The 13282-nt window shown below is 48.1% G+C and overlaps 1 protein-coding gene across 1 annotated transcript; it reads right to left on the bottom strand.

Moving 5' to 3' along the window:
• Positions 1–126: 126 nt before the first annotated feature.
• On the bottom strand, positions 127–12534 carry LOC104335952 (ATP-dependent RNA helicase DDX19B). Its single transcript, XM_075437230.1, has 12 exons — positions 12373–12534; positions 11319–11367; positions 10819–10872; positions 9789–9924; positions 7383–7475; positions 6601–6703; positions 5686–5800; positions 5334–5511; positions 4654–4891; positions 3422–3584; positions 2458–2649; positions 127–2029 (listed from the first exon to the last, which is right to left on the bottom strand). The coding sequence occupies exons 1-12, from the start codon at positions 12427–12429 to the stop codon at positions 1968–1970; spliced, it is 1440 nt and encodes a 479-aa protein (XP_075293345.1). The 5' UTR covers positions 12430–12534; the 3' UTR covers positions 127–1967.
• Between the last annotated feature and the right edge of the window lie 748 nt (positions 12535–13282).

Raw genomic sequence — 13282 nt, 5'->3', positions numbered from 1 at the left:
AGTCTGTCACAGGATGCTTTGAGAAGATCATAAATAGAAAACTCACCAGGACTCCAGGCTAGGAACGTCCTCACCTGAGGCTTTCAAACAACAAAGTATTCACGCAAGAAATTAGCGGAGGCATCGTTCAGTATGTGTTCTTTATTCCAATTAAAAGTACATTAGAAACAGCACACAGGACCAGCAGCAGCTTTCATGACAATTCAACCCAGTACTCTGCTGTCACGAGGTCATTCAGCTGTACTATTAAAGTAGGTGATTGAAACAAGTCTTCCACTCGACACGCAAGCACTCACTCACCTGCCACTTTAAATAGGTTTCCAACAGAATAAAAATAGATACACCCCAGAATACAAAAAGTTTAATTTTAACAGTTGGTTTTTTTTTTCACTAAAGCCTTTATACAAATTGATAAAAGGGTGCACAATTTCCTAAAATTTTAGGTACATTTTAAATGAGCCTTTTTTTACTTGGTAAAAGGATCCATGTTCCTGTCGTTGAACAGAATATGATGGCCAAAATTGCAAAGAAAATTCTTAGTTAAATTTACAATTTATACATTTGTTTTGAAGTGATTCCTGCACCGAGTAGCAGGCCGATGGCTGCCCACGCATGTCCCATTTTCCCCAAAAAGAGCTGTGCACCCTAAGTTCTAGTTCAGGAGCTGCCTCCTCCTGGAAACCGGGCTGGGGGAACAACCCACAGGCTTTCAGTTGTGCGCACGAGGATGGTCCCAGCCGAACTAAAGACCCGAGCACAGAAGTTGCAAATCAATCCTTCTCCGGCAAGGATCACCCTGGGGCGAGGGACTCATGACCTGTTTTGCACTATGAGCACAATGAAAGTGGAACGCTTCCCGTCTGCAATTCGGCTGAGCAATTTAACTCAAAACTCTGGTACTGAAACATACTGTAGCAGGGAAATTTGGTGTCCTAAAGGTATTTTTTTTGGTCAATACAATCTATCATTTCTTTTCCTTTATTCCTACTACTGATTAGTGAAGCCCAGCAGTTCTGTACACTATTCACGCTGAGCTTCACAGCAGCATCTTAGAACTGGCACCACCTGCTTAAGGTGACCGACCCCCACTCCAACAGGCATTAGTATTTTATGGAGGTGAATTTACTCAGAAAATTAATTAGTACAGTTCCCTTCATACTGCCCCTCTCTCCACACCCCACCCACCTCTACCTTGGTGAGGTTAAACACTTTGGATGAACTTCTAGAGCATGTACTTAAGCACTGTCACCACGGCACCGCTTTACGTAGAGTGGCCAGTCTAACGAACCAAGGACAAATTAAAAGAAAATACTGCCCAGCAAAAGCAACACGGCACCTGTGTTTGCGCATATGAGCTACTGGAGACATCCTCAGGACAACTTACATAAGGAAAAGCAGGGCAAATCCATCAGGAAGCCAGAAATGAGTCTCAAAGAGCTCAGGGGAGCGCCAAAGAGAATGACGTCCTATTTTGTACAAGTTGAGTACTTAGCCAAAAACCAGCTGCCTTGTTTGGATTTTTTTGTGGTTTTTTTTTTTCTTTGTGTTTCTTTTTTTTTTCTTTACAATGTCTATTATATATTCAGCTGTTGAATTTTAACTGATCAGGGTAATGCTGAACTTCATTCCAATTAAAGGCAATAAAGCTTTTTTATTTTTAAGATTTGTTTTAGATAATTACATACTGCCCATTTTTTAGCAAGTGTGTTTCTTAGATTTCAGAAGATCTTCCCGTTTTAAGGCTAAACTAAGAAATGTTAAAAGCTTCTGTAAACATTTCCTCTTCCTCCCCATAGTTGCACAATTTGAAGTCCAACTGCAATTTTTAAAATGAGGTAATTTTTGTGTACTCATATCTTAAAGAGTCCTGTCGGGACTAGCTGAGAGGCGTGCCAATCTGAACGCTGATCCAATTGTAGTGGGAGAGCTTCCACAGCAGGGTCCACACCAGTTCCAGCAGCTGTTCTTCAGTTAGTTATCTTCTCAATTTCATCCAAGTCGTCAGTATCCAATTTGTTTATCTTTTTGTCTGGGAAAGATGAGAGATAAGTCAGATTTCGTAACACAGAACAGAGAAGGGAAAGCTGCTTTCTTTAGCTGGTCTTGAGGAGTTCAGGTTTATCCATGAAACATTCAGTCAGGTTTTAAAACTACAACATAAAACTTTATTCTTTTATTAAAGGCACATCAGGATACTCAAACGTTCCCCGTCTCTGGGACATCCATTTTAAGGACTATCTAGGTAGCCAGCAGACGACTGATTTCTGCTCCTATCATATGTAGCAGTTCACAATCCTAAGTGACATCACACAAAACGCAGCTGATGTGCTCTTCTGCGGTCAGTTTAAGGCTTGACAAATACCCATGAGATCTGGGTATCTGACTAGCTCAGTATACAGCTAGTCAAAATTCTGCAGAAATAACATCTAATTTTAGAGAAAGTCTGTGGGTACATACTGAAATGTTCTTGGATTCTGTTGAGAATATTCATGCTGTGCTTGCTGTCCACCATGTTAATAGCCAGTCCCCGCTTCCCAAAGCGACCTGTACGTCCAATCCGGTGCAGATAAGTCTCATTATCTGGATTTCCATCTTTATCCACAGGGAGGTCAAAATTGATAACAACAGAGACTTGCTCTACGTCGATCCCTGATAAAAAGAAAGTGTCAGATTACAGAACTACATTCAAACCACTTTATAGCGGGAACAGCCTCCTCTGGCCTGACCTGCACGTGGTTTGGGCACCACATCCAGGTCACCCAACAGCTTTCAGAGAGCTGCCACATGGCTGCCTCCGCTTCGAGCGAGGAGTTAAAAGCCAGTCTCAAACTCTGAAATGCATCTTTCCCGTCGTACCCTTACAGGGTACTTCACTTTGAAATAAAAACTAACTAGCTGTAACACCAGAGAATCCCACTGCAGTGGCTAACGGAAAAGCAGTCAGGGATGCTTTAACCAGCACTTTGATATTTTGGAAACTCTCTCCTCCCCTCTGAAGCTGTAAAGGCCTCTTGTTTTTGACAAGTACTATGTTGTCTTAACTGTTCTGGGATGTCAAATTGCAACACAAGTTCCTACTGCAGTTCACTACTTTTCAGATTTCTGTGTTTCGGAATATGTTTATTTTAAACACTGAGGGCCAGCAGTACAAGCCAGGCTTGGTGCCAGAAGCATAAAATTCTCACAGGATGGACTTTGTCATCTCAAGCTGCAGGAAGGCTACACGGAATCCTGTGTTTGCCCACAGGCATCTTTATATGCACAGTCAGCAGCCCACAAGTCCAGGAATTACTTTAAGGACCCTATTTCTCCAGACTAAAACACTTGAGGATATGAATTCTCTCTGTAAGCTGGCCAGCCGTATCTTATCTTGGAAACCGCTGCTTCTGCCCCTGCCTGGCCCAGCTCTGCCATGCCCTACCTCTGGCACAGACGTTTGTGGTCACGAGCACCTTTTCTTTGCCCTCTCGGAAACGCTCTATCACCGCGGCTCTCTGTTCCACCATCATTTCCCCGCTGAGCAATGCCACCTGATGGCCTTCCTTTGAGAGCTCCGCCGCCAGCCAGCCGGCCGTCTTCCGAGTCTGAAACACAAAGCGAGGCCCATCTTTGGGAGGAAGTTTTGATGCTGTAAAGCAGGAACAAACCTCTCGGGGGCTGACTGGAATCTCTGTGGCTGCTCAGTTTTTGTATCTCGAAAGGAAACAGCTCCCACCTGCTGTTCCCACCCCCGCTCTATTACAAACTGCTCCCAGCCCTCGTATCAGAAATAGGAAAGTGTGCATCTGCCACCACAGGAACCCTTCTTTAAGAAAAGTACAAGTTTTCTTTGTCCTCTGCTCCTCAGCTTCCACTCTATGAGGGATTACATATGTATGCTAAAAACTCACAAGCGTTGTCACGTAAACAAAACTACTCAGCTTGGAAAATGTCAGGGTTTGAGCTGAATGTAGTTCTGAAATCTAACAGAGGCTCTACACAGTCTCGAACTGAACAGTTTCCAATTATGGTGGGTTTTTCAGCTCTGATTATGTCTGATGTTATTATATCTCGAGACAACCTAAAAGCAGACTGCTGCAGCAGACTCCACATACAGGTTTTGTCCTGTCTGAGTTAGCTTTACGTGGCTGCTCTGGTGCTGTCAGCACTGTTTTTTTCCTAAGAGTTATTACGGTGGCTTCCAGGGGTAAAAAAAAACCAAGTCTCTATGTGATTCACAGGGAGACCCCAGAGTTATATCACCAGTTACCCAAGGGAAATGGGAGTCCCAGGAAAAGCTGTGTATCAGCTGCAGAACTACAAGACTTCCCCATCCCTCATTCTGCCCTATTTTTAACCATTTTCCGATCTCACGGTTTGGGGTTTTTTCAGTAGTTCTGAGTAATAATTTGTTTTGGAAAACTGCGCTTTACTCTGGTCTTTGCTTCAGAGGATTGCAAGAATAACAACGACCTGGATGGACAAACCCAGAGAAACAAACCAGCTAGTGCCATGATGGCTCTCTCAAGATTTCACTCAAAGGGAGCCAGAAAAGCCACAGAAAAGGGCAATTCATGTTCTCCGTTTCTTTCTGAAAAGTGTGCCTGGCCAGGTTTTTTGCAATAGCAGACACTAACGGGGTGGCTGTGACTAACATTCCCCAGAAGGACTCACGTGGCAGAAGATCATGGCCTGGGCAATGGTGATAGCGCCATAGATATTACAGAGAGCCTGGAACTTCTCTTCTCTGTTATTGCACAGAACGTAATACTGCTTAATAGTGTCCAGTGTTTCCTCCTCTCGCTTCAGTTTGATAATGTTTGGGTCAGGAACAACTTTCTGAGCAAACTTCCACACAGAATCCTCAAAAGTGGCTGAAAACAGAAGCATCTGGCAGTCCCTGGGGAGCATCCTGCAAAAGAGAGCAAAATGGGCAGGGTTCCCACGCAACACTGTCACCCCCCTGATACCCTGATGGGATTAATGCTACGGGCAAAGCAGAACGCTAACCTCAGAGCCAGTTATTTCGGTGGCTGGAAAGACTAATGCTAATCTTACCAACACCTGATTGCTCCCTCATGGACCAGTGGCATCCAGACTTGCATTCTTAAAAATGAATAAACCCTGCTCCAGGGACAAGTCTTTTATGCTGTAAGAAAATGAAACTGCTTGTCATCCCCTGACATTCTGCCTCTATTAACTATCTGGATTAGAGCTAAATATATCATTTTAATCTTGTTGCTTTATCGGTGAAGACACCGGTCAAGAATCTAGCCCTGCTGTCCCTACGTTACAAAATAGCTATAATAAAAAGAAACAAAACCCACCTCGGGCAACGTACACCGAGTCCTTACCTCTGAATGCGGATGCTCTGGTCCTGATGGCCCTGGGTTGCTATCATCACATCGGCCTCATCCAAAACAAACACTTTGATTTTCTTGGGGTCTATGAATTTCAGTTTGGAACACCAGTCCAGCACAGTGCCGGGTGTGCCGATTACAATCTGCTCGGAGATCTTCTGACCTCTCTCCACTGCCGAGACAGAAAGGAAAGCTGTCGTAAGATGGCTGCACAGACAGCGAAATGCTCTGCCCCTCTCTGAACTAGGCTATTTCACCACCCGACTGCTCTGTTGTTTGTTTACTCTACTGTACATGAGAAACATAATCTTCTCACAGTCTGTTGGTAGCGTTTCACCTTACTCACATTTATTGCCTCGAACAGCATACGCAAGTTTCAGCTCTGGATAAAACTTTCCCATCTGTTCAATCACTTTTCCTGTTTGAAGTGCCAGCTCGTATGTTGGGGAAAGGCACAAACACTGGAGGGACAGAAGGATAACGCATTTGAGATGACCAACATCCTGGGCAACACCATCACACTTGCTTTTAAAAATGCTTATTACTGAAGTTTTCCTGAAGACGAACATGCAAGCAGCTGAACAGTTTCTGAAAGCCCATCAGTTCTGCATTATGAAACTGGGGGAACGAGTCGATGTGATACAGTGACCTAGCTGCTGGCTTTCTGCCCTCAGTTCTGCTCCTCAGGCTTGAGAGTGCAGGTGCCCTGCTGGCGGACATATATGGACAGTAGTGACAAGGAACCTAACATCTACAGTTAGACTGAGAGATAAGAACAGCATTTTTTAAGGAAAGAACTCTAGCCTTGGTAAAACCGTTCAACTATCTCATATGGAAATCAGCTTAAGAAAGCCCCTTTCTGGGCATCATCTGCTCTATTGTCACAGACATCTTCTCTTCCATCCCAAATTCCACTTACTTAACCCCCTTCAGCCCACAGTATTTCTCTGATTTAATTTGTCCCAGAGTGATATCCCCCCAGTTTAGCACCCCACAGAGCAATGCCATCCTGAGTGACGCAAGGGAGGGACTGAAAGCAACAAGCCGTGAGCAAAATCCACGCCTTTTGCATTAAAGGCGTTTTGGTAGATCCCCGAATCACCAGCCCCTGTGAAGCACTTCACATAAACGGCATCACAGAGACGGGTTCATCAAGCTAGGAATTTACTATCCAAGGTCTCAACAGCAGCCCAGCCACTTGGCTAGATGGCACTGTACCACCGCGAAACCCCCCGAAACCATCGCATCCCAGAAACTTCACCTGTGGATACTTGTTCCCAGGTTCAACATGACTGAGCATGGCCAGGACAAAGGCAGCCGTCTTGCCAGTACCGGACTGAGATTGTGCGATCAAGTTCTGTGGGCTGCAGAACATACAGCAGACATGAGCTCAACCAGACGAACCACCCGGACAACACGTGCACGGGGCTGAACGATAAAGAAAATGCAGCGAGTAGCATTTTAATACCTTTTAGATTTACCACTGCTCTGGACTGGTGCCTAACTTGACCAGCTACGCTCCACGGGGCAGCAGTTAGTTTCTGCCCTCTACCAACTCTCTCTTTCGGCACCTCTTGATTATGGAGATTTGGAAGGAAAGCTGCAATTATCTGACAGTACTTTTCCATTTTGCACATCTCCCCCTAGTGTCTTAATCCTTCATATGCTTCAGCTCATGGGCACAGAGAGGAAAACCAGCCACGCAGACAACGCAGCATCTCAACTACTCCCACCCCGCCAGGATTTCTGGAGCTACGTTCCACAGCAGCCTTATTATTCCTCCCTACACTGACTAGGAAAACCAGACTGACCTCGACTGAACACCACGGCACTGCGTGTCCAGTACCAGCCCCAGGAAAGGGACAAATCCAGGGCTGCTGTCACACAGTTCGTGACCACAGGAACGCCGTGGCATGGGCACCCTTTCACCACAGCCTGGACAGCTTCCCCGTCACCATCCTCCCCTCCAAAGTTCAGTCATAGTACATTAAATCTTTCAAACCCTTCCTATACTGGAAGGGAGTAGGAAGTACGTGTACATACGGTTCAGCAAGCATCATGGGCAGGGCATTCTCTTGTATCTTAGATGGTCTGTTGAAGCCCATGGCATAGACTCCTTGCAGGAGCTGTGGTTTCCTGAAAATAGGAGTTTTTATATCGTGACCTATTAAAGTATATTTGGTTTTCCGTTGTGTACAAAAAGGTGAGAAAAAACCTTGCAACTGGACCCGGAGCTGCCCCTTTCTGCGTACCCACTATAACAGCACCGGTGAAGTGACTACGATCAGTGCCTGGAAGCTACAACAAGTGACAGCAGGAAGTCTGGAATGAAAACTTTGCAAAACCCCCTCAATTTAGTAAGTCAGCCAGCTCGCCTGCCTTTCACAGCTACATGGAAAACCGTGTGTCACAGCTCCCAGGCTAGCGCTGGGCTTCTTGTTCTAAAGCAGCTTTTCAGGCAATCCTGGGAAGTCCCCTAGCAGAGAGCATTAATCCTGTCCTTTAGGCCAGTCCCTTTTCCTCAGCCATGCCTAATCTCGGCACCAAAAATCACTCCTTGAAGACTCAAATACGGGACAAAGCGACCTCTGTACATGAGGAACAGAACGATGTGTAACGCCATGAAATCACTGCAAGGACTTCGGTAAGTGGTGATGGATTCTGCAATACATACTGACAACACCCGAGCCCTCCTGGCTTAGCGCACAGAACTGGTAAATGACTGATGAACCCAGTTCACTGCGACTACATCGAGTGATCCATGGTTATAATCCAGCACTCCACCCGAAGTGTGTCCTCAAACGCTCATCAATTGCTTTTTCTCACGGGAGCTTTCTAGTCTCGGCAGACACTTGTGTAGACAAGGTGATCCAAGAGCCACCTAAAATTCAAGTTCTGGTGCTAGCAAACTCCTAGCCGATGACCTGCAAGTACTTACTGGAGTGCTGTGAGTGGTGCTTAGAAGCAAGGGCTTTCCTTTCAAAGCAGGTTACAGGCTTCCTGCCCACCATTTCCCGCTGTTAAGAACTTCCTACTCAGCACAACATGCTTTTTAGACGGTGGCTGGAACAAAAGCTCTTTGAAAACGTAACCTTGTGCTGCTCAGAAGCAAGGACATACAAAGCCCAACTCTGCAACAGTTGCCAAGGACGCACCAAGTCATAACAAAATGAAGACTCAATTAGTCTGGCTGCCCCCATCATTAACTCACTGGGATTGCGTGGCTTCTGAAAGATGGGAATTAGACTAACAGGCACTACAGGACCTCAGCTTTTTTTGTAGCCATTCAACCACTAACAAAGTGACACAACATCCTGACATTTCACAGTGACAAGTCTCATCAGCTCCGATTTCCCCGTGGAGCTTGCAAAAGAGCAACAAAACCGAGACCATCCACATAACCAACAACAATCCCAACAGGAGAGCCTCTTTAGCACATTAAAAAAAACCAGAAATCCATTATGCCTTAAATACAGCTGTCCTCGTTTGAAAGCTCCACTGGTATTCAATAGGAAGGGTCAGAACGTACTAACGCTCGTAGTCTCTCCAGTACATAAATCCAGTATCGCTGGCAGAGAAAAGATAAGCTTTTCCCTTTGTGCTGTTCACTGCTGCTGCTAGACCTTCACAACCATCAGAGACCAGGAGCAGAAGATGGTTGTGTTCATTACTTCTGCCAATAAAACAAATCTCGTGTTTCCCAAAACACTGCCGTGCTGCTGGAACACCTGCTCCGAGCCTCCCCACGCTTGCTGGAGAACTGGTGGCGAAATAATGACACCTCTGACACAGAAAAGGTCTCACTTTGCAATTCTCATAACCCCGGTGACAGTAGCTGTGGAAGGATGGCCCTCCCTCCTCTGTTCACCTCATCCAGCTTAGCACACGCAAGCTCCACTGTGCCTTCAAAGGCCACAAATCATACATGAAAATTCAGAAACTATACATGAAAATTCAGAATAGCGTCGCTAGAGCCAGTTATGGAAAGCAATGCCAGCTCTACAGAGACCAGGCTTTGAAACGAGCTTGTTTCAGATGGAAGCCTTCACAAGGCACTAAGATAAAATAATTCTCTTTGCATTTAAATAATACAATAAATGATATGCTAATTTATGAATGACAAATTCGCAGTAACTTGAAACAGAAACCCATGCACTTTTAAGTATTTTATCTCCTACACAGCCATGGAATCTATCAGGACACAAGGGGAGGCTCGAACTATCTGATTGGCTCCAACCTCCCATCTCCTCTTGCAGTCTCACCAAAAGTAAGTCAATGCTACTCTCCCTGAGCTCAAGAACGAGGCTTCCTACAACTGAGTGGAAAAAGAGAGTCATCAGGGAGCCTCTTTAATATTTCTGTTCCCAGGTATTAACAGCTCAACGCAGAGGAGTCTCTGGCTCATCTCAGCACTACCCTTCTAGCAGCTTTGAACCCACAGGCACTTACAGCCGCAGCTCCTCAAAAGACTTCACGGAGTAGAGAGGCGATGTGGGATCCCTCTGCAGCACCTCCACTTGATTTGTGGTGTCAACCAAGTTGCTGCGGATTAGCTTGTTCAACAAGGACTGGGCAGCTCTGTCCTCTGTTCAAAAAGGAGGTAGAAAAAGAAAAATAAATCGCAGCCCATGTCAGGTGTCGCTCACACCGAAACGCTGCGTTACTGAGCCAGTTAAAAAGGTCAAGCACATCCAAATACTGAAATTCTCTGCTACGGAGATCCCAAACTTCCCGATGAAACACTTATCCGGACATGCCAGAGAGCCACATTTAACATCCAGGAAGACAAACCAAAGTCAGTGCTGTTTTGAGAGGGACCTTAACAGATACAGAACCCTGCTATTTCAAAATATTATAGCTCAGCACCTAACGGGAAGGTAGGACAGTGTTAAAAGCCTCTTAAAGCCTTACTATTATCTGATATGTGGGAAGACACCTTTTAGGTGGGTTTTTTTGTCTTTTTAAGGACAGTTTCAGGACCAACGGTACTTTGAAAGATTCCAGGGCTGCAATGCAGCGAGGGCTGGCTTACTCTCCGTGAGCGAGATCAAAATGGAAGGTTGAACTGCTGCACTCTGGGGTTTTGCTAATAAATCTGTTTCTAAAGCAAGGGTCTCTTAAGCCACCTTCTGAAGGACTTAGAGCCGTTACCCACCTCTTCACAGCCATTTCATAAATGCAACACGTTGGTTGCTACAGCAATTCCAGCTCCAGGTTATCCAACTGCTCCTGTATCCAGTCCTGCCTCTGAGGACACTGCTATCCCCTTACTCCTCTCCACTCTAATCCAGGAGTCTCCCAAGTTACTACAGGACCCAATGGCTTTAAAAGCATTAGGGAGGAAGGACATGTCTTACAGTTAAGTCCTTGGGGCAGCATACAAGATCATCCATCCCAAGACATAAGACTTACTTTAAGTACATAGAAAACAAATTTTCTTTTCAACATTCCTTGCCAAAGCATTCTTCCAGACGCTTACCCTTCTCCTCATCCTCCGTCTTCTCTACGTTGTCATCTGCCTTGATGACAGCACCTAAATTAAAACAGAGTTTTTTGGGGCCGATGTGAGGTCAGGCCTTGGAAGCAGCCCACACCCACCGAGTTTTAGGTTTTCAATATTGTGGGGAAAGCTACAAAACAGCTCATTTTCCAGACGAGAACAGCCCTGCTCTATTGGTGCGCAGAAGAAACCGAAGTTACAGCTTGCTCCGTATGGCCAAAGTGAAGTTTATCAACCACAGCAAGCGACTCTGCCCACACAGCTCCCTGAACGCAACAGAACATGACTGACAAGAGTTAGCCCAGCAGAACAAGCGCACGAGCTGGATATTTAGTCTGTGCTGCTATTTAATCTTAGCTTTATGTTTCCCTTTTCTGGAATTTCTTGACTAATCGGGAATTTACTTTGGCAGCAGCACTCCAAACCCAACGGAAAAATATCCCGCCCATTCTAAGACCGTCTGAGCGGCTGCAACTCACCGTTGGCATCTGGTTTGGTTTTTTCCTCCTTCAGGTGTAAACTGCTCAACTACAAGTGAGGGAAAACACAAAATCAGAGTCCTGCAAAGGACCTCTGCTTGACTAACGGCCAGGAAAACCTGAGCTTTCATCAAGGCTTCCTATTCACCACCTGTGACAACTGATCGCACAGTGAAAACCCAGGCTCAACGGCGAACGAGATGACACCAGCGAGACAAACTCGATGTCAAGAGTTTTAAAACCAGCACCACTTTTTCTAAGCTGTAATGATGACACGGAGAAGGGGTTTGCTTTCTGTCCCTGCGGCCCTGCTCCCCAATAGCTCCAGCAATGCCAAATGGGAGAAAATTCACATTCCCAGATGGAAATGGGAGCTGAGGGCAGCCCCGGGCGAGGCGAGCTGTCCCAGGACGAGCCCCTCTTCGTTTTCCCACCAGAAACGTGACGGGAGAGGAGCCTCGAGGGTCTCCCTGCACTGCCAGCGGCCGAGTTACCACTCTCCACGCTACAGCGCAGCACTTGAGTGGCTCAAAAAAACCCCAAACCCCAACGCCTCAAAAAAAAAAAAAAGAGAGAAAAAGGGATTTCTTTTTTTTTTTTTTGGCTGCTGGATGAGGACTGCAGGCTCGGTGAGCACCTCTGAAGCGGTGCTGCTGACAAGGCTCCGTCTGGGCATAGGGTAGGGGGGAAAGACAGCGGACTCCCTGCCCTTCTGATACTCAAAAAAAGAAGAGGCTGAAAAAAAAAAAGAGAAAATAAAAAAAAAAAAGGAAAAGGGGTTTTTTTTGCTCCTGAAGGAAGACCCCAGGCCTGCGGGACGCCCCGAGGCGGTGCTGCCGTCAGGGCCCACCGCGAAGAGGAAGGACAGGGCCCTCCCTGCCCCTGGGATGCGCCAGAACCGAAAATGGGGAGAAAAAGGGCTTTCCGGCGCTCGCTGTTTTCTGTGAGGGGGCGGCGGCGGCGCAGTCCCGGGGGCCCCGCGCCTCAGGGCCCAGCCGGGCCGCCGCCAAGGCCCCCCCCAACCCCGGCCGCCCCCCCGCCGCCCCCGACTCACCGACTCGGCTGCCGCCTCCTGCTCGTCCACGGCCAGGGCCCACGAGTCGGTGGCCATGTTCGGGCCGCGGGGCGCTGGAGCCGGGCTCGCCGGGAGCAGCCGCAATGGCGCCGGGAGCGAGAAGGGCGCCTGCGCCGCCCGCACTCCCCGCCGTCCCCCGCCCCGCCGCGGCCCGGCGGCAACAGCGGCCGCGGCGACGGCGTTCCGGGAGCGGCGCGTTCCGGCCGCCCACCCGGGGGGGCGGTAATAAGGGGGGGACAGGAATGGCTGAGGGGATCGGGGATGGTTGAGGGGGTCGGGATAGGCGAGGTCAGGCCAGAAATGGTTGGGAGGCAACAGAAAGGGCAGGGGGGTCGGGACAGAAGTGGCTGGGAGGGAACAGAAAGGGCAGGGGGGTCGGGACAGAAATGGCTGGGAGGGAACAGAAAGGGCAGGGGGGTCGGGACAGAAGTGGCTGGGAGGGAACAGAAAGGACAGGGGGGTCGGGACAGAAATGGCTGGGAGGGAACAGAAAGGGCAGGGGGGTCGGGACAGAAGTGGCTGGGAGGGAACAGAAAGGGCAGGGGGGTCGGGACAGAAATGGCTGGGAGGGAACAGAAAGGGCAGGGGGGTCGGGACAGAAGTGGCTGGGAGGGAACAGAAAGGGCAGGGGGGTCGGGACAGAAGTGGCTGGGAGGGAACAGAAAGGGCAGGGGGGTCGGGACAGAAGTGGCTGGGAGGGGACAGAAAGGGCAGGGGGGTCGCTGCCCCACACCGGGCTGTGCTGTGGGGCGCTGGGGGGTCGGACCGGCCTTGGTGTGGGGCCCGGAGCCCAGCACGGTGGGGGGCTGGGTGGTCAGGCCCTGCCTTGCTGCCCGCTGTGGGGCCCGGAGCCCAGTGTGATGTGGGGCTGGAGGCCTGGAGCCTGGCA

This window comes from Opisthocomus hoazin, chromosome 16, assembly GCF_030867145.1.
Source record: "Opisthocomus hoazin isolate bOpiHoa1 chromosome 16, bOpiHoa1.hap1, whole genome shotgun sequence".
In the NCBI taxonomy this organism is placed as follows: domain Eukaryota; kingdom Metazoa; phylum Chordata; class Aves; order Opisthocomiformes; family Opisthocomidae; genus Opisthocomus; species Opisthocomus hoazin.
Note: the sequence above shows the minus strand (reverse complement) of the source record. Positions and strands in the feature narration are given on the sequence as shown.

Excerpts from the sequence above, each read along its gene's own strand:
- LOC104335952 (XM_075437230.1), bottom strand. The coding sequence starts at position 12,429 with ATGGCCACCGACTCGTGGGCCCTGGCCGTGGACGAGCAGGAGGCGGCA. Across the intron at positions 5,801-6,600 it reads CTGGGAACAAGTATCCACAG|TGTTTGTGCCTTTCCCCAAC; the intron begins GTGAAGTTTCTG and ends CTGTCCCTCCAG. Across the intron at positions 2,650-3,421 it reads CACAAACGTCTGTGCCAGAG|GGATCGACGTAGAGCAAGTC; the intron begins GTAGGGCATGGC and ends TCTTTTTATCAG.